This window comes from Girardinichthys multiradiatus, chromosome 5 (genome assembly GCF_021462225.1).
Source record: "Girardinichthys multiradiatus isolate DD_20200921_A chromosome 5, DD_fGirMul_XY1, whole genome shotgun sequence".
Lineage (NCBI taxonomy): Eukaryota > Metazoa > Chordata > Actinopteri > Cyprinodontiformes > Goodeidae > Girardinichthys > Girardinichthys multiradiatus.
Window position 1 is genome coordinate 35,742,457 of NC_061798.1, and position 20,921 is coordinate 35,763,377.

At 33.9% G+C, this 20,921-nt stretch overlaps 2 protein-coding genes across 2 annotated transcripts; both read right to left on the minus strand.

The window, feature by feature from the left end:
* Positions 1-1,277: 1,277 nt before the first annotated feature.
* On the minus strand, positions 1,278-6,339 carry LOC124868627 (CD209 antigen-like protein E). Its single transcript, XM_047366076.1, has 6 exons — positions 6,179-6,339; positions 5,781-5,876; positions 4,184-4,258; positions 2,341-2,483; positions 2,151-2,251; positions 1,278-1,918 (listed from the first exon to the last, which is right to left on the minus strand). The coding sequence occupies exons 1-6, from the start codon at positions 6,291-6,293 to the stop codon at positions 1,771-1,773; spliced, it is 678 nt and encodes a 225-aa protein (XP_047222032.1). The 5' UTR covers positions 6,294-6,339; the 3' UTR covers positions 1,278-1,770.
* An 877-nt stretch (positions 6,340-7,216) lies between these two features.
* Positions 7,217-18,751, minus strand: LOC124868069 (CD209 antigen-like). The gene is made up of 17 exons (XM_047364868.1): positions 18,141-18,751; positions 17,999-18,040; positions 17,129-17,212; positions 16,782-16,844; positions 15,925-15,993; positions 14,985-15,041; positions 14,732-14,800; positions 14,477-14,533; positions 13,249-13,317; positions 12,280-12,336; positions 11,610-11,678; positions 11,397-11,453; positions 10,674-10,742; positions 9,778-9,840; positions 8,448-8,572; positions 8,217-8,317; positions 7,217-8,087 (listed from the first exon to the last, which is right to left on the minus strand). Exons 1-17 carry the CDS (start codon positions 18,268-18,270, stop codon positions 7,949-7,951), a joined length of 1,320 nt encoding a protein of 439 aa, XP_047220824.1. The 5' UTR covers positions 18,271-18,751; the 3' UTR covers positions 7,217-7,948.
* Between the last annotated feature and the right edge of the window lie 2,170 nt (positions 18,752-20,921).

Genomic DNA, 20,921 nt, shown 5'->3' on the forward strand with positions numbered 1-20,921 from the left:
AAAAATGGAGGTAATCCTGGACGGAAATATGATGCTATAACAGACTTGAGTCTGATGCAGATGTTCACCTTCCAGCGGGACAATGACTTTGAACATTGAGCCAAAGTACTGTAGTGATTTAGATCAAAGTGGTAGAAGAGGCCAGTCACAGTCCAGAACTAAATTGTATTGAAAAACTGAGACAAGACCTAAAAACTGATGGTCACAGATGATCTCCATTCATTCTGACTGAGCTTAAGCTAGTTTGAATACACCATGATTACTCTCTGAACTGGTGGAGATATACTTAAAAAACCTAAAGTTGTAAGTACATCAAAACATTCAGTCACAATTTTCTATTTTTTATTTGTAAAACATTTAAAAAATAACATAGAATTTTCCTTCCACTTCACAATTATGGACAACACTGAGTACATAAAATGCCAACATGTAACATGAAAAATGTGAAATATGTTGAAATGTGTTGAATGGATTATAGTCACAATATCCTGTATTTGTTTTTTGAATAGTTGGAAATACACTTTGACACAGTAAAAAGAATTTGTATGATTTGTTATTCTTTAATGGTTTAAAAATGTTTTGGGGACAAACAAATCTCTCAAGTTGTTGATTGATTTAGGATTTTAGTTTTTTAATAGTTCAGGATTAGCATTTTAACTGAAAAAATAGGGTAATAATGCCAAAAAGAAGCTCAAAAGAAGCAACATTAAAATGAAAAGGACTAGTAAAGAAATTGTTGCTCTCTGTGTTGTTACCTCTGACAAGGTGGTTATGTTTTCACCTGAGTTTGTTTGTCTCTCTCTTTCTGTGTGTGTGTGTGTGTGTGTGTGTGTGTGTGTGTGTGTGTGTTAGCAACTTTACAGGAAATGTTACAGACAAATTCTTGTGAATTTTTTATTAGAGGCATGTCTTAGCCCAAGGAAGAATCTATAATGTTTTGGTGGTGATCCGGATCACAAGCTCCGTTTGGACTAAGTTTGCGCAGGATGTATGAGCTAAAAGCTGTCAAATTTTATTATATATATTTAGCTCAAATATATTTTCGGGCTAAATATAAAAATATGTTCATGGACATCCAGTGTTTGGAGCTTTAAACTTTATTTTCTCTGCCAGAGACAGACTGTGTATTTATACAAAATTCCTGTTTTTTTGCTTGACTATTTCAACAATTATTCCTTCTTTGATTTACTGAGTTCCCTTTAGACCAAAAGCTAAAGCCCAAAAACATGTTTTGTTTTTTTTTGCATACGTGTATTAATTAAACTGTAGAATTTACATTGGTTTTGATTCTTTTATTCCAAGACTAACATAAAGGACAGTGGATATTAGACAAACAATATAATGCAAAGATGAGCAAAAAAACAAATGTTATAAGATTAAGAAAATAAATTACAATAATTTGCATTGATAGTTATAAACATATATGGCTGTTGAACAATATATGGGATAAAAGAAATGTAGAGATGTACTGTTGATTTAGTCTCTTCAGTTCAGGGGAATGTGTAGGTTTGTGTCTGCATGTGTTTAAACTGTGAGATGTTAATTCAGCTTTTTAAGTAAAAACTGTTCAAATGTACTTTCTGATCATTTTAAAAACCTCTTGGTGAACAAACTTCAACAAGATTTTACTAAAAACTAAGGTCTAAATCTCATAGACTCTTTTCCAGAGCCATAAAACTGTTACACCAGCTTTACATCTACTGATTATAAGTCATGACTTTGAGCTCAGTAAGCTTCAGGTCCGTTTCAGCTTTCTTGCTTTGGTTTTATTCACAGGGTTGCCTCTTTCTCACAGAGCCAAAAGTTTTGTTCTTCACAAGGTATATCATTCCAGCTGTTTTCAAGGTCAAAGAATCGTATCTCCACACAGTTTTCAATTTTGCCTTCAAAACCGTTCGGTTCTCCAGGCCCCCAGTAGCTGAAACCAAAGAAAACAAAACATACCATCAATAATAAGAAGAGGTATTTCAGTATGGAGTAAAGGCCAACACATGTATATGGAACCTATTTACATGAATAAAATGTGACTTGTTTTCCTCACATTTATCAAGCCATTTACCATGTTTTACTTGAATGTGATAATTTGATCAACAACTGAAAGGCCTCACCACTTTTTTTCAGTTAAAACAAGAAAAGATTTAAATAACTACCTTTTGGTCAGCGTAGTCCCATCCACCCATGTCCACCTCCTTCTCTTGGTTATATTGCGAAGTCCAAGCCATGTGAGCCTGTTAAACTGTCTTGTAAAGTCCTAAAATGTAACAAATAGAGATTACCTTGCATTCTTCATATTCTGCACATATTCGCTCAATAATAATTTTCCTTTAAGATGACATTTACCTGTTCCTCTTTGGTGTTTATAATCACCAGATCTGCGCCTTGTAGCTGACAGAAATTTCTACTCTCTTGCCAGGTTTTCTTGGTGGAAGAAATATAATACAAACTAGTATGGAAATACACCCATCCTAGTTGGATATACTGCCCTGTTGTAGGAAGAAAAGCTCTTAAGTTTCTTTCACAGCGTCCATTATACGTTTTCATAGAAACATTCTAAAGCTTTTAATTCATCAAGTCCTTTTAAAGTGTAGCAACAAGAAAGGCTATGTTAAATCATATTAATGAATCAAAAATCTTATCAGTCCAATTAAATATTTTATCTGCTTCAGGTTAACTTCTCATTAAAGAGTAATTATTTCTTTGGTCTATTCCAAAGAAGGAGTCAGATTTGTCAGTCAGGCAGTCATTTTCTACCGCTTATTCCATAGTGGGTCACGGGGGAGCTGGTGCCTATCTCCAGCAGTCTATGGGCGAGTCAGATTTGTATTTTTTAAAAACATATCTATTTTAGGAATTACAAAATTGACACTTTGGTTTTATATTAAATAATTTTCGGAGACTGTCACAGAAATCTATTTAATAATTTAACTAAACAAAGGAATGGAAACAAAACATAGAACAATGAACATCAACAAACAGCTTAACAAGAAATTAATATGAGAATCTGAATATTCAGAATAACCGATTTAAGGTCTAGCTTTCCAAATACTATGGTGGTGTTTTTAGGCACAAATATACATGCACATTTTGGACATTTTTCAAAGGGGCCATATCATGCTTTTAAATCCTTTCTTTTCACACTTAATCTATTCAGTTGTGGTCTATATAAAGTGGAACTGCAATAATTTGGTCTGATTTACTTGTTATTGTATCTCCATATACAATAAAAATTGCATATTTCGTTGAATGCTATTTTTCAAAACTGTAAAATATTTTTCCTTATGTTTAAAAGTTGACCTTACTTTATCAGTGTGTCACCTTTTATTGAGCTCAGTTTCAGGACCTGGGGTTCTGACGCTCTTCTCATAGCTAACGGTACAAACATTGTTCAACACAACGACCATAAGGATGTTCTGTCTTACTGTCTTCTCCTGTCACATGTGTGGTGCTTTTGATGGTTCAGCACTGAAATCCCAACAGTACAAAGAGTATGCCTCCTTAGAGCTATTGAATACATTGAGTTGTGGAGGAAAACAGGACGAAACTTGCTTTTATTGCTTTTGTTTTAAATCCGAGAGTCTATAGATAACGTATCTGCATCTGGGAGTTCCCCCTCAAGGTTTCAAACATTTTATCTTCTATGAAGATAAAATATTTTTGTAGTTTGAAGTTTTACACATTAAAACATATTAAACGTTTTGAGTGATCCTGAATTATAGATTATTTCAAAAGGTTATTAATTTTAATAGGCACATATATTAACAAGCCTGAAAACAATATTTTTTTATTATACCACTTCAGGGTACAATGAAATCTGTATATAATAAAGATCTGAAGAATACCATTTGTAGGATAAGATATTTCACTCAATTTAAAGTCATAAAGAAGACCTTTGGAAAAGCCTTGGTCAGAGGAGTGAAATGCGGGTCAAAGGTCATATCTTGAGGAGTTTTTATACATTAAAACAGTTTGAAAGCATTAAGTGAAAAAGGTGAAAAGGATCAACTTTTACATTGCTTATAAGGAGTTAATAACACTTTAACCATACTAGTGATTATCAGATGTATAGCAGGACATACAATGATGATTTATCTTCAGTAATTATCTACATGTTTGTGTTACCATGTTTGAACTCTGTAGATATGTGTGCGTGCCCCATAATGAGTTTCATTGTCCTCACACTTACCAATCAATGGTCTCCGATTGTCCGTCTCATTTCTGCAAATGGTGTGTGTCGTTGACGGCTGAGTATCAATTTTGACTGAAAGAGTAGAAAATTGTTCCACACTTTGAAAACAAGTCCTTCATCATGTTGTCATATAAATAGATACAGGTGAGCTCATATGTGAGAGTTTGTGAGGAATTTAAAAGGAGAAGTGTGAAGCATGAGCAAACGGGAAAGTCCCATACGTATTTCACCTCTCTATTCTTGCGTAGTTTTACTGACATTTCACAACTTTTACAACAGTTAGAGAATCTTAACATCCTGAAATGGATATTATGAGTCCCTTCACCAAGTACAATAATTTGAACAAAACCTTTTGACATCCACTCTACTAAACATGAGTCAATATTTATTTGGTGTTATTCTGGCACATGTCCAAAAGACACATTTAAGGAGCCTGATAAATGCAATAACGCTCTTGCTGAAATATAACAGAATTTATGTACGCTGAAGTCTTTAATACTTATATTTTACAGCAAATGTAATGTTATGATGTGGATGATTTCAAGGGAAATTAAATCTTTGTGAGAAAAAGTAGTAACAAAAAAAAAAAACTGAAAATATTTTTCCTAAACAGAGTTTGAATCTTTTGAGAAAGCTACACGAATCATCGCGTTTGCTTGGACATTGTGCCTCTTTCTAGTTGCTCATCAAATAGCTCCGAACTTAATCTGCAACATAATGGATGCCAGTGACCGTGTGAATTCCTCGACTCTATCAGTCACATAACAACATTTCCTTACAGGGCACAATAAGGGGATCATGGATTGTTAAAGTGGGAACATCATGGAGATGAGTACCAACCGACACATTGTTGGTACAAAAACAACGTGCCAGACGGCTCTATTTTGCATCCGAAAGAGGTAAAAAATTAATAAAACTGCAAAAGTTGATAATCTTAAGCTGGAGTAAAAATAAAACTGCTGTTTTCCAGTGATTCTATAGTTATTGGTCTTGTTATTTGTGCCCATTAAGAAATTACACTTTGAGAGATTTACTAAATGCTAGTGTAGATTCTCAGTCATTCATGTCATGACAATCCTAAGAGCTTAAACAGAAGAGATCTTATCTTGTTTCTTGAAGATGTTTCTCCTGTATGGTATTTTAAAAATCAACACTAAACAGAGAAGGTGGCCTCAGGTTTCATCTTTCTAACACATACTCTGCAGCCCTGACTCATCTCCTCTTGCAGTTTTTCAGCAATTCACACCTAGGGACATGTGACCAAAACAACATTTAGCTGAATGGAGGGTAGGGCCCGTAACTTGCATGTCCTAATTGAAAGATCGATGAATTCAATGGCAATATTATTGTGATTGTTCTACCTACAGTTTATAGGCTCGATACTTCCAACCAAGTTCAGAACTGAAGAACTCTGAACATGGTTCACAGTTCTGCCTCTCTTGGATAAGAGGCACAACATCTTCAAGATACAAGAGAAGAAGTCCAGTTACCTTCTAATTAACCACTTAGGGGAGTTTCTAAATTTGTAATACAGTCTCTCCTTTTAGCTCTACAAACAGTTCTGTTGTCACACTGAAAACGTTATCAAACTCACAGAGTGTCAGACGGAGAGAAACATTGAGAGCAGCTTGTAGGATGCAAAGGAGTCCAAAGCCAACACCGACTAGTCGGAATAACTTTCTCATTGGATCTAGAAACAAGGAAACGATAACAGGGTAAATCATTCTGTGGCATTTTCTGACAAGCTTTTCTTTATTTTCATTGATTTATCAGTGTTGCTACTCTAGGTAATGCCTGACACACCCATAAAAGTCAAAGGTAAACAGATGCTTTATTGTGTTGTTTATTAGGTCCAATAAAGAAACATTAACAAAATAAACAGTGCTTCGAACTTGTTATTATTATAGTGAATGTTAAATAATCAAAGATGTGTCTTTAAAAAGAAATAAGGCAAGTCAAAAAGTCAAAAGTTTTCAACATTCTTAGCCTTACCTGGTACATCAGGTTTCTGATTTCCTTTATTAGCTTGCATTCTTACTGAAGAGTCAGGTAGATTCACATAATCCATGTTGAACTCAGCTGGCTCTTTATGAACAGCTCTCGCCATCTTAGCTTCAGACTACCACAATGACTATAGGCAAGACATCTTTTTTGTATGACATTAAAGTGCAACACACTTCTCCTTTTGTTCATTTTGCAACAAAGCAGCACATGCCTTTTCTTCCTCTTTTAGGAAACCTAACTTATTAATCCCCTCATAAGAAAAGATCAGAACAAAAACAGTATTTAATAAAATCCTGTGATTTATAATGCAGAGGAAATGCATGTGCCAAGACGATCATGGTATGATGATCTTCCTATTTTTCCATATTTATTGTCTTCATTTAGTGTGTGATTGAAACAATATGGACTTGGAAGATTATAAGTTGTACCAACCTTTCACAAATAAGGTTTGTTTTCTCTCCGCACTATATTTGTGCTAAGTTGCTGTTTTAACTTATTAGATCAAGTCTAAAAGATGCTTTACAAAATCAACTCTACATGAAAACTAAATCAATAAGACCATAAGGACAACAATGGATTTGGAGCTCCTTTCTTCTTTATAAAAAGAACAAAAAGAACTGGAGACGGACAAACTGGTTATGAATTAATTTATCAATAATTAATAAAGTTCGGATTTTTCAGCATTTTTAATCTCATATTCAACATGAAAAGTTTTGTCTCTTAAAACTTTAAAATAGTCAAAAGCTGTATAACCATGCATTCGGGTGATGACAACGCCTTATGATTTTACAATTTCCTGTGTTGCACTCCTTTCCTGTATTGAAAGCAGAACTGTCATGAAGAAGTACTCATTTTTAAGGTTCTCAAAATATTTTTCCTTCAATTTGTTGAAGTAGTTCCTCAGATATTTGTCTCTACAACAAATCTCCTAAAATTTGAACAGTTACTTCCCCCATTTTCTTTTTCCTGCTTGACCAAAATATACAATATATTTGTGAAAGGGAAAGAGACAAGATTCAAAATCAATAAAGTGAAACATTAAGTTTAATGCTAAATAAGTGAAATCACTGATTAAACAGCCTTAATTGTTTGTGCCATAGACTGATCAAGGTGTCAGAAACACTCAGTTAGGTTTATTAAAGTATCTTGTACAAGATGAGAGCAAAACATCAGAGTGAAAGACCAGTCAGAGTAACCTCTGACCTACAGATTTAGTTTGTGTTTTCATACTCAAGGAAAGGAGAAGTGTAAAAATATTTACGACAGAGAGAGTAAGAACAATTTTCCAGGCTACTGTGAGAACTATTTTTGTAACTGCTGAAACCAGCTCTAGCAGATGACCATAAGAGTGGCAAAGCAGTGAAACCTATTCCACACAGAGTCCGTAAGCATTAAATAAAGACATAACATAAATCAAAAGATTAACACAGTCATAAGACGTAAGCAAGCAACAAAATTTTCCATTATACATTTAACATGGATAATTACAGTCTTGATGTCTGAAATAAAGGTACAGGTACTTGTAAAAGTCTGGCAAAGCAGCTATAAAGTCTTAGAGTTTTATTTAACAAGCAGTGGGGAACTCTAACAAACATCTAACAACTTGACCTTAAGCTAACCTGCCAAGTCGCATCTAAATGAATTCTTTATTTGCCTAAAATCTAAAAATAAGACTAAATGGAATCGATAAATATTGCTTTTTCATTCTTCTCTGCATTCAAGAGGTCTGCACTCTTGTCCTACTTATAGTAGTTGCAGTTAAGCAAGCTTCTTTTCACAAATCCAGTTGCAGGACTTCGAACATGTTTCATCATTCCAGCTTTTCAGGTCACCATATCTCTTTATATTCCCACAGTTTTCCTTTGTATTACCATTTGGCTCGCCATCACTGAAGTAGCTATAACAGAAACAAAATGTCAGAAATTGTATTTTTTGTCTTGAACTTTAAATGTTACCATAATCAATCTTCACAATGCAATAAAAGAAAAAAACTTTAAAGAAAACGTTGTACCAAAACCAAACAAACCCTGAAGTCAGTGTTGTCCCATCCACCCATTTCCACGTCCCTTCTGTCTCCAAGTCAGTCAGTCCAATCCACACATATTTATTGAATCCATTGGCAAAGGACTTGGAAAACAATAGCAATAAAAACAAATAGTTATTTTAATCTGCAACATCTTTAATCATACACTATTATACTCTGAACTCTCAACCCAGCTGTCATGTATCTGTTACATGCAGACACACACACTCATACCTGTTTATCATTGCTGTTGATAACCATCAGGTCTGCTCCTACTGATCTGCAGTAACTTCTACTTTCATGCCAGTTCTTCTCAGTCTTAGAGACGTAGTATGCACTGCCTTTAAAAATCACCCATTCTGGTTGGAAACAAAGAACATTGCACAGGATGAATAGAAAAGGGCAAAAATGAAATTTGTTTAATTTTCCCACCGTGGGGGCATTTCAGGTGTGTCAGCAACAAAGTAAAGGTAAAAGACAAATAAAAGCATGTGGATACTCACAGCAATAAAAAAATTGTTTTCTTCTGCATATTCAATACACAATTCAGCTGTTCATATAAACAAGGAAGACTGTGATGTCAATGTGACTTTTCAGTAGTTCATACCCTATTTTGTTAGTTGAGAGGTTGGCCCTAGACATTAGTAGAGCCAAATCCTGTTCAGTTCAGTTCTGTTCAGTGAATTTATATAGCCCCGATTCTTAACAGATGTCCTATCAAGGTACTTTAGACAAGACAAACTGATCCTGGTTATATACAAAAGTATACGGTCAATTCAATGTAGACAGATTTAAAGTCAATTACGCACATTTCAGTTGAGTTAAAAAACAATGTAGTCAATTTCAGTTTATTAGGCACAATGGCCAAACATTTTGTATCTTAAGAACCCCAGATAATTGGAATTAGTGACTGACTTTGCCTCCTCATCCTGAACAAGCTAGTAGCGACGGTCAAATGCATCGGCTTGTAAATTTTGTAGCAATTCCTCATTCTGAGCATTCATACAATAGAGGGGAAAACTCCCATTTAACAGTAAGAAACCTCCAGCTAATAACCACATATTCATACTGACTGTGGTTATGATAAAAGATCAATTAAGGCAATAGGTTGGTGAAGCAGGAAGGAACATTTTTCCAGTGCTAGACACAAATTTACAAAGTCCCCCATGACTTTATGAAACCAGAAAAAGTTGAGGATGAAAAGACCATAAAGATCAATATAACAACTGATGAAATAACCCACAACATATTGTCTTTCCCACAATTTTGTGCATAAACACAGATGCACTAACACCATCTGCTTTAGGACCGTAGTGCACCTCACCAATAAAAAACCCCCCAAAAAGCTCAACTCAGTTATAGATCTGAGGGAGCTAATGAGCAAGAAAAACTATTACTACAGGAAGTCAGCCAGTCTGGGAAACATGTTCAAAGACAAACAAACAACCGTCAGCAAAATATAGAAAATAATGAGTGCTCGGGAAAAAGAAACCTGTTTAATGTTTCCATGTTTGCTTTTCATCTCTTATTATTGTTTTTATACTGTTTAAAAATAAACACTTACCAGGGTTTTTCAGAATGGACTTTATCCCGTCTCTCTCTTCAGTTACAGAACGATACTGTGAATCTGTTGTAGGGATCGATATTTATTATTTGACAACTTGATGTTAGTTTTTACAGCAGGCATTTTGTCTCATTAGCAGAGAAATGTCTCTTGGTAAATGTTGAAAACAAATACAGTGCTTTGTACTTGTGCTTTCAAAATATACCTAAAACATCCTATGATTTGCCTTATCACTGGCTAAAGCGGCAACACTGCGTGAGTTTTTTGCTGGATTAGGGGAAAGAAAGACATTCATGTTACAAATATAATTTACTTTGTTTAATCGAACACAGAATGTCAAAATGTGTGCGGCTCAATTTTGTAATTACCACAAAATGTTGTAAACTAAAAAGAAATGGCAAAAGTGTCTTTACAGAAATATAGAGACATAGAGACAAACCAGAGATATTAGAGACATGAAAGGATTTTTTTAACCTGGCATATTTGTATTTTTTTTTTAATTTCTGAAAATTATACACAGTATCTCTCACACATATATTCATTGAATTGAATATGTGTTCCGATGAGGCTTGTTAGTCAGATGAAAAGCTTTTGAAAAGATTATCTTTTGAAAATAGCAATTTTAAAAAGGTATCAAACACACTTTTGATTAAGCTCACATCACTGTATGAAATGTTTTTGTTTTTTTTGTCTCATGTGATATTTTAACCTTAAATCCCATGTTTTCATTAGCTGTAAGCAGCAAATTATCACAATTAACCTAAATAATGACTTGGAAAACACTAGTATGTCTGTAAATAATTCATATGTGTGGCACTTAATAAATTAAGTTACAGAAACAAACTTTTCAGTAATGTTCTGATTTATTGAATGGCTCTTTGGAGCTTTAAACCCACTTAAGGTGTTGAGTCTTGTCCTCAGGTCATCTCTTTCCCTTGTAATTGTTCTGGACTTGGCCTCAATGTCTGAAACAGAACATACATTATTTATTACTTCATTCTTCCGGTGATCATTTGTCTGTTGCTTGGACTTGAAATATTAGGTGCATTATTGTGGCAAGGACAATAATATATCTAAAACAATTAGGAAACAAAGAGTAATTGAAAGGTGTATCTCTTGAGATCAGTGTAAAAGAAGATTTATAAAAAATAGAAGCTGCTTTAACTTCTGTGCTAATTATACACACAACACTCCAAATGCAAAAATGTTTTGTAACCTTAAAACAAATAATATCAAAATAAGATGGAATAACAGCATCAACAATTCTTCACAAGGAAATATTCTCCAGACCCGTAGTTACACATGTGATGCAACTTTCCTGATGTGCTTTGCAGTGATCAAATATAAGAATGCAAATGGTTCTAGCATTTACTCTCAACAGCCCTTGAGATATTGCAGACAATTTCTCTGAAAAATCTCTGTGGGGTTTCTTAGTGGGGTAAAATGGAAATTTAATCGCCAATCTGCATGTAGCTAAAAACATTCTCACAGTTAATGTCCATGAATGGATACATTTAAATGAACCTGATACAGTTATCAGCAGAAAACACAACAACTACAGAGAACATGAAAAAAACTCAATTCTAGTTTAAAATAAAGAGTTTAATTGTAACACTTACCAGAGTTCATCCTCTTCAAATCGTCTCTCTCTTGAGTCAGTGAATTCTGTTTTAATACTGTAATTATATTTAAAAAATATATATATATGTTAATTTGTTAAGTTTAAAAGATTTTGTTCTGCAGCTCAGACGATCAGTTAAGATTTCACTTCAAACTTCACAAGTCAGGTATTAATTTATCTGTTAGTTACTGAACATTATTGTCATACTAACCGTAAACATTCAGGTTCTTCTTTAGTTCATCTCTCTCTTCTTTCAGGTTTTTATTACTGGCTTCAATATCTGAAACACAGTTTTAATAATGAAACAACAACAAACAGATTTAATCAGGAAATCATCAGGAGTACTGATTATGAGTCATCACACATAATCAATAAAATAAAATGTTTTGGACACTGTGGTGATGTAAATTTAAGCAGAGATATTGCATTCATCTTTCCTGTAAAATCTGCAAAGGATTTTGCCAACTATAAACTAAATTATAATTTAAAGTAAGCCGTTTAACTGTAACACCAGAGTTCATCCTCTTCAATCTGTCTCTCTCAAGTCAAGGATCATTCTGAAGTCAAGAGTCATTGCTCACAATCAATACTATTGTTTTAGTTTATTTTGCTAAACCAACAAAGTTATTTCAGTCAACAGTTTTCACTGAATTGCTGAGGTATGTTCCCTGACTCCTCCTAAATATTTCATTTTTTCCTCACAGATTTATTGCAGAGTGTTCTGATCAGCTCATCCCTACGTTCAGACAGACCTTTCAGACCGGCCCCAAAACCTGAATAGAAATTTCCCAATAATTGCATTTTTGTTGCTTTACACCCACCATAATGCAGACAGATCATTAAACTCTAATAATGACAACAATAATAATAATAATACTTACCCAAGATGATGTTCTTCAGTCTAGCTCTTTCTTCAGTCAGATAGTTAAGTTGTGAAACTGCAATTACAGATGGATATTTTATGTGTGGATCTTACAAACAAGACAATAGTGATGCATTTTCTAAACTGTATGGCATGTAGCATCTGCCAAAAAACTAACACAGCACTTCAGAACAAGAATTTACAATTTTGGAAGGAAGAGTGGGCCGAAATTCCTCCACAGTGATGTCAAAGACTATTCGCCACTTATCGCTAACACTTGATGGCAGTTTTGCTACCAAGGGTGATTTAGGGGACAATTACTTTTTCACATAGTCTGGGTTGTATCTTAATTATCTGAAATTTAAACTGTGACAAAAAAGCAAAACAGAACAAATCCTTTTTCATGGCACTATACTTATGTCAATAAAATACAGAACTGCAGCAGATATATCAGAGCCTCTTTGAACGGGACTGTTAAAGTCCTTTTCTCTAATAGCTCTTTAGTCCATATTTATTCCCACATATCAGGATTAAAGCTCATTTATTCTTGACTCAAAATATATTTTAATACCAAGTTATTCAGAATCTACCTAATTTCTCTCTGGGATTTTCATCCTTTCTGTTACTGCCACCTAATTGTTAGTGTAATTTTTTGATATTTGTATTCACATACTTTGGTTTTATTTACACAGTATTATAGCTGTTATCCACATGTTCCTCACTCATTTAGCTTGTTATCTTACAATTAATTATCTCTGTCAGATCTGTTTACTGTACTATATTCATCACATTTACCCAGGATTCTCTGTTGAAACTCTTTTAGTTTTAAACTGAAAATAAATATGGATCTTCTTTATTCTCTGTGTTTTTGATGGCTAACCTCAATGAATGAATGAAGGAATGAATGAATCAATAGACAATAGTAGGGGTAACATATAAATGTAGGTTTCATGCTTTACAATTGTTGTAATTATATTATCAGACTTACCAGACTCACTCAGGTTGCTCTTCAGCTCATCTCTTTCTTTAGCCAGGTTGTTATTCATGACTTGGATGCCTAAGACAAAATACCAACAGCATTTATATCAATCAACATCTATTTCTATTTGCTAATTAAGAACAATGTACCTTTGCTTCCCTGTGTTTGTTTTTCAAATTATTATAAAATTATCTGTGTTAAAGTACCAACTAAAGAAAACCATAATAACCTTACGATGCTGCAGTGTTGCACATCATACTAAAACTTGAATCCAGGTAAGGATGAAACAACAAAACTAAAGAAGAAAATGAATTTACCGTAAAAAGTCTCAAAATTCTATTACCTATTATGAATGATTTATGAAAATGATACATAGCCTGTGGGTTGCATGGTAAAGCATTTCGGTAGCACTGTCGCTTTGCATCCAGAAGGCTCTGGGTTCGCTTCGGCCTGGGGTCTTTCTGCAGGGAGTTTGCTGTTCTCCACATGCATGTGTGGGTTCTCACCGGGTACTCCGGCTTCCTCCCACAGTCCAAAAACATGACTGTTAAATTAATTTGTCACTCTAAATTGTCCTTAGACATAATTGGTTGTGTATGGTTGTTTGTCCTGTGTTGCTGTGCGATAGACTGGCGACATGTGCAGGGTGGATGGTTGGTAAATAGCCTGCCTTAATATGACATTTTCTTGTTGATAACACAAGACTCATTTTTACATTACAGGTCACTGCTGTTACTCCTGCGACCTGTTGGTTCAGTTATTAAAAGTTGACAGCAGTCATTATTTCTGTCTGATTTAAATATGTTATCCTGAGTCCAGCTAGATGCAACTCAGATGAAAATATATATACCTCCAACGTCTCTGTACTTTGGCTCAGTCTGAATGAATTCACAAGGGAGATTTCATGGAGAAATAAAAAAATGTAAACACTGTTGTGACACCGTAAATTTAAGCATACATATTGCAGCCATCTTCCCTGTAAAATCTGCAAAGGATTTTGCCAACTATAAACTATATTATAGTTTAAAATAAAATATAAATATTTTATTTTCCCCTCACAGAGGGAGTTTAGATACTGTTGTGACATCATAATTTAAAAAAGATATATTGCAGCCGTCTTCCCTGTAAAATCTGTTTGTAAAATGATGGATTTGCATTGCCATAGGTTAGAAAAACACAATTTCAGAGAGAAAAAGTAATAAAACAACAGTTTAAAGAGTTTAATTGTAACACTTACCAGAGTTCATGCTCTTCAGAGTGTCTCTCTCATTAGTGAAGAGATTCGCTTCTGAAGCTGTAATTTAATTGAACAGGTTGTAACAATATGTAGTAGTAGTAGTATATGAAGTAATATGTAAATTTGTTAAGTCTGACAAATTTGGACTGTTGTGTTCTGCAGATTAAAAAATTTATAAAACTCAAGACTTCATCTCTACGTATCTGGGCCCCTGATTATCTTCATTCTGAAAGCTGTCTGAATATTACCACTAACCCAAATCATTCAGCTTCCTCTTCAGTTCATCTTTCTCTTCTTTCAGGTTTTTACTATTGGCTTCAATATCTGAAACACAAGTTGGTTATTTCTATAAATATTTGCTACTAAAAAATCCCTCCGTCAGATTTTTCAGACTGGCCTCAATACCTGGATGGAAATTTCCCAAAAATCACATATTTGTTTTTTTTACATCCATAACAATACACAAGGATTAGTAGATCTTTAAAATAATGAAAATAATCATACTTACCAAAGTTGATCTTCTCTAGTCCATCTCTTTCCTCAGTCAGGGAGTAATGCAGTGAAACTGTAATTACAGTTGAATATCTAAGATGTATTACTTCCAGGGACAGTTTAAGTTTATAATTTCTGTCTAGTTATGCTAATTCATGTATTTCACTTTATTGACAGTTTAAGTGAGTGTTATACTGGATACTTATTTATTTTTATTTTAACTGTTTCATCACTTGTCCTTCACCTTCTCAAACGTTTTGATTCATTTATCTATTTTCTTTTGGATATTTTTTGTTTACTTTAGTCCTTCTCTCTGTTTTTAACCTCTATTAAGCACTTTGAAAAGTGCTCTCCAAATAAAGATTGACTAACTGATTGATTTGTTGATTGATTGATTGATTGAAACATGTAACTTGTGATTCTGAACCGAGGGATATCTACAACCTGTGTTTAGATTATGAAAGGCTCAGTTAGTTCAGAAAGCTTTCTATGTAACAGGAGGAAAGCGTCACAAGACGTTTCATGTTCATTTGAAAACTTTTTAACTGGGCCACACACTTGTCCGTGTCTAATTTAAACAGTTTTTTTTAAAGTTGCAGATTTTAAGTTTTTATTCATACTATGTTTCTTGATAGTTGTGTTGTTTTGGCTTTACCACTTTACCACTTTGGATTTGTGAGTGTGAGTTTGTAATTGAAATGTAGCTTATGTCTTCTTTTTAGATGTGTGGTTTTTTTTTATTTTTTAGATGTTAGTTTTATTAAAAACAGAGCCAGAAACAGAGTCTGCAAATTCATCAATTATTAATTAACCATTGCTTTGTGTGACATGGTCTTGTATTGTGTGTTAAATAAACATTAGTAAATAAATGAATGAACGTAGACGTTATAGTACAAGTAGCTTACAATATTTGGATGCAGACTTAATGATTGTTGTAGTTTCATCTTCAGGCTTACCAAGTTTAGTCAGGTTCCTCCTCAGTTCATCTTGTTCTCTACTCATATTTTGATAACTGACCTGAAGGTCTAAGACAAAATATTAGTAGCTGCATTCTGATCAACGAACATTTCTTCTAAACAAGACCAAAATAACATTTCAAGACTGGTGTACCATTTTTTTTCATATAACCTGAATTTTATGACTAACTCCTGAGGATGACTTAAAAATTAGTTTTACACTACAGGTCACATTCACTGTTACACCAACCAGCACATCAGGGGCATTTTAAGATATTCTTTGTATTTACTGGTTACCTACAAACTGCTTTTCTGAGCAAAATAGACCCAAACATTTAAAATTAGTAGACCTCAAGCTGACAGAAATGTACAGAAAATCTGAAAGTTCACCTGAAAAACGTGGACAAGAGATGTCTTTAAAATCTGAGAGGTGTGGAGAACTTTTGCAAGGCAGAGAGAACAATTATGACCAAGTCAAGATCTGTGATGCTGATAGATGCCTACCAAACAAGACTGAGGGGATAAGGGATCCTTATTAACAGCTGGGAACTATTGACAAATTAAATTAAAGTTTGTACAGCATCAATAAAACCTTTTTGGTACAAGCTGGAGACATGTATGACTTCTGACAGTTCTGGTAGCTGGGTCACAATAAATATAGTGAAATCCCTGGAGTTTAGAATACACTTTTAACTATGTATACTTCTTAGATCTTTTGTTTTCTCTTGTGCTTTAGTCTTACTATTTAGCGCACCTCTCTTAGTAGTGAAGCATTTCCTACTGGATATAATTTCTGATAATGCTAGTGACTATCCCTCAATATCTACATATTAGGGTAATTTAATGATCATGCTCACCAAAGTTGGCCTCCATCAGTTCATTTTTCTCCCCGGTCAATGTGTTGTGATGGGTAGCTGTGGCTATTTGGTGTAGAAGGTATAGTAGTCATTTCTAATAATAATAATAATAATAATACACTCAAGATGTAAATTTTCAGTCTCTATCACCACACATTCTTTTAGTGCACACTTTATAGGAAATTATTTTATCAATAAACTCACAAAATCTACATTGGAATTATATCAAACTGGCTAAGTAACATCATTTATGGTCTAAAGCTCCTAATGGTCTGTGATTTATAAAAACATTTACACATAAAGCCTAATAATGGAAAATCACACTTTAACTTATGAAGGTTACTTACAAAGAACCAGATAAATGATGAGAATGCTCAGTAGTAGACACAAAAGTCCTAAGGTCACAGTCCCAACTTTGTACCTTTGAACTCCTGTGTGAGCACATATAGAGGGAACAAGCATATGCATGGGTCAGAGTGCGTGTGAGAGCCCGCACATTCTCCCATCAAGTTTGTTTTATGCACAAAATGCCAGATTTATAAATGAGAACCCTAAAAACTATTTTCTCGCTCAATCCATTAAGTCTTTAAAAATATAGAGATGATTTTCTGTGCTTTCTCTTATCATACCATGATCATGACCAGAGAAAAATCTATTAATTACCTCCAGACAAATGAGGTGTTTGAAACAATAACACCTTTATCATGACACAATTTCATCCTACACAGCTTTGTGAAATGAAAACATTTTGAATATCAGCATTTCTGCACAAGAGCAAACACAGATTGATTGGTCTGTTAGTTTTACTAAAGAAGTATTCAGCTAATTACTAAAAGGTTACTGTTGTCAGAGACAATGAACAGAGATGCACTTCTCTGCAATTTAAGCATGCTCCTGTTGGATTTTTTGAAGAAAAAGACAAAATCAATAGATTTAAGTTAGAATAAAATTATATTTGATACTGCACCATGTTACATTAATCAGCTGGCTTTCAGTGGTATACAGTATGTGCATTTCACTGTCTGGTAGCCTTTTTGATTAAATATGTACATAGTTATTCAACAAATGCATTGCTCAATTATGTAATTAGTTGTAAAAAGAAAAAAAATGTTTTTGTCAGCCATCTGAGAATAGTTGAAATATTTCTAAAGGGCTCAATGGCCCCATCGGAAATATTTAACCTGAGAAAACGTTGACATGTTCAGTGCCTCTGTTACCTGCTGTATTTGTTGACGTTTGTGGCTGTGAAGAGACTAAATCTGAAAAACATCAAGAGGTGGATTTTACATTTTACATATATTTTTCCTTTCCCTATTGTAAATGTAACTTGTACATATCATAAGGATATTTTTCTCTTACCAAATGTTGCAGAAGTCACTTTACTGCTTTCGTCTGAGTATTTCTTCAAGACATCTTCACTGGCATAAAGACTATTACTGACATCCTCATATGCTGCAGACAATTCATATTGCTCTTTATGAAAAACCATCTCTGGTTTCTAAACAACAGAAAGAAGGACAGTTTTTAAGAGAAGAGATTTCTCCAACTGGTTTTCATTAATGCAAGCATCATTTTATAGGTCTCCGTGCTAAAGACCCTTTGTTCCTCAAATTTGAGAAAATCATGAGACTGGAGTGTTTGTCCTTTTGTGTAAAAAGTAACTTCCTCATTCCTTGAAAGTATTACTTTTTTATTTTAGATTAACAGCTTTACATTTGCCCATATTGTTCCATACATTCCTGTGTGAGAGTGTTTTTTTTAAATCATCCTTGATTTCTCAAATTAGATTACATTAGTTCACTGTAAATACATTTGTGTGGAGTCAATTTTTCCAGACATATAAAACGAGAACTTGTCGAGCTTAGAACATTCATTTTGTTGCTAAAAGTATTCACTCATCTGCCTTCACACATATATGAACTTTAGTAACTTTAAAACTTTAATCCATGGGGTTTAATATAATGTCAGCCCACCCTTTTCCGCTATAAGTTGTATTAAGGCTTTCCACATGATTTAAGAGTGTGTTTATGTGAATGTTGTGCCGTTCTTCCAGATCTGCATTTGTGATGTTGGACGTGCTCAGGTCTAGCTCACAGTTTCTGCTCTAATTCATCATAAATGTCCAAAATATTTTAGTAAGCTGGAGCATTTCTCTACTGCAAATAATTGACTATCTTTGTTATGTAAATGTCCCAAAAAAGGCTGCTCGAATCACAGATTTTAGTTTTTAATTTATGTGGAATAAACTAATTTTACATGTAGTCTGATTTATCTTGTATATTATTCAAATTAGGTAAATCTCCATACTGAATGTATGTTGTACAAAATGTTTTCACAGTTCATTCTTTTTTTGAATCACATTATCAGTTGTACATATTGTAAAGATCTCTTAAAAAGACCCAGTCTGCTTCCAATCTAAAATTCATCATTACCGCACAATTCAAATTGAAAACAAGTTAAAGAAGTAAACAGTTTATTGAAATTATGCATTTTTTTACAAACCCTTCAAATCACTCTGTTGGGCCTTTACAGTTTTTGAAACCTTTTCTTACACAAACACTAACATTTGTCATTTAACTTATATTTCAAGAAACCTAGAGTTCAATGCACCCACTGAGAAGACACATGGAGAATTGAGAAATGGCTGAATTCTCCTTTTTCCCCTCTGTTCATTCTCTTTGACCGACAATCATCTCCAAGGGTGTCATGACCTAACTGAATAACAGAAAAAAAACATCTGAAAACACACAAACGCAAAACAAAAGTAATCAAAAATTCCAAGAATTCTTTGCTGGATGCAGCAAAATCCTTTGCCCTTCCTCTTTAAACAAATGGCAATGCAGTTAAATGGTTTAAGATTTTAAAAAATATGTAAAGACTAACACAAGGAAATCTGGAAATTATAAAATAGGAATGAGATTACTTTGATTTATTATCAAAGGTTTATGAGCTGGTGACCTTCAAAAATCTATGAAAGCTTATTGTTTAAATGCACCGGAAGCATATAAAATTGGAGCACATCCCATTGTACACACTTCTATCTAAGCAAAGAAACAATGTTGTTCCAGAAGAAAGGTTAGGGTTAGGGTTCGAGTCACAACAAATTTACTAAAATTCATTTTGATTTGGAACAGTTGATTTTCGCAGTTTACAAAACATTTAATATTTCATACACACATTTGTGCTTTGCAAATAGAAAATGAATAAATATTAAATAAAGTACATGCTAAGAAATAGTATGTTTTGCAGTGTTTTTCAAAAATATGTAAAATGTCTGCTTCAACAGACAGTCTCAAAAATGTTGGAAGCGGTAGTTTTCTGGTATCAAAGACAACAAATAAATAAATTCAAGTTGGCACTGGCCTCATGTTGGATGTTTTTCGCATTGTAATTGAAAAATATCAAGTTTTCAAAATCAGCATTTGGCCTATAAAAAGGGGATCTACAGTTTCTCAGAATGGAGAAAGTTGCTGACCGCACAGAGTAATAATAATTTCTCCCATGCTAGTATGTAGGAAAAATATGCAGTTGTCATTTTACTTCAATGGTATTTTTTGTGCCATTCATGGTAGAACTTTTTGAAAGCTTTTAGATTAAATAAAAGTAATTTTAAAAGTAAATTCTCTTTACGTATTAGTGGGGATTCACAGAGTACTCTGTTAGTTTCACTGGCAAACCCATTATTTTCCTTACCCATCCAATGTGTGGACCGCACATGGACCTTACTCTGGCTCAATGGGTACTAAGAAGGCCTGGCTACTTGAGTTTACTAAATAAGACTGCTAAACCAGATGTATATGTCTCAGCTGAGTCCCAACTGGGTGGCCCATGTATCACCTATAATTGTCCTGAGTAAAATCTGTACAGACAATTCCATATAGGGGCCCTTTTAAGCTAATTTCCTATTCTTTTGTACTTCTGGGTTTTTGTTGCATCACTGTCAAAGCGAATGATATAAAAACCATCTAAATGGATGTCTGTGTTCTCAAAAAGCCAGGTTTCAGTAAAACAGAAAAGTCTGGTCTGTTTAAAATCCAGGTTGAACTTAAAAGTGTGGAGAGTTCTTTGGTCTTGTTCCGAAGTAATCTGATGTTGATTATGAGCCAATGACAGTCCAGATAAAATAATCTTGCTGATAAA

Coding starts and splice junctions, on each gene's coding strand:
- LOC124868069 (XM_047364868.1), bottom strand. CDS start 18,270: ATGGTTTTTCATAAAGAGCAATATGAATTGTCTGCAGCATATGAGGAT. Junction 12,337..13,248: donor GAGCAACCTGAGTGAGTCTG/GTAAGTCTGATA, acceptor CTGTAATTGCAG/TTTCACAACTTAACTATCTG. Junction 8,088..8,216: donor GGGACAACACTGACTTCAGG/GTTTGTTTGGTT, acceptor TTTCTGTTATAG/CTACTTCAGTGATGGCGAGC.
- LOC124868627 (XM_047366076.1), bottom strand. CDS start 6,293: ATGGCGAGAGCTGTTCATAAAGAGCCAGCTGAGTTCAACATGGATTAT. Junction 5,877..6,178: donor TCAGAAACCTGATGTACCAG/GTAAGGCTAAGA, acceptor CCTTGTTTCTAG/ATCCAATGAGAAAGTTATTC. Junction 2,484..4,183: donor CAATCGGAGACCATTGATTG/GTAAGTGTGAGG, acceptor TTCCTACAACAG/GGCAGTATATCCAACTAGGA.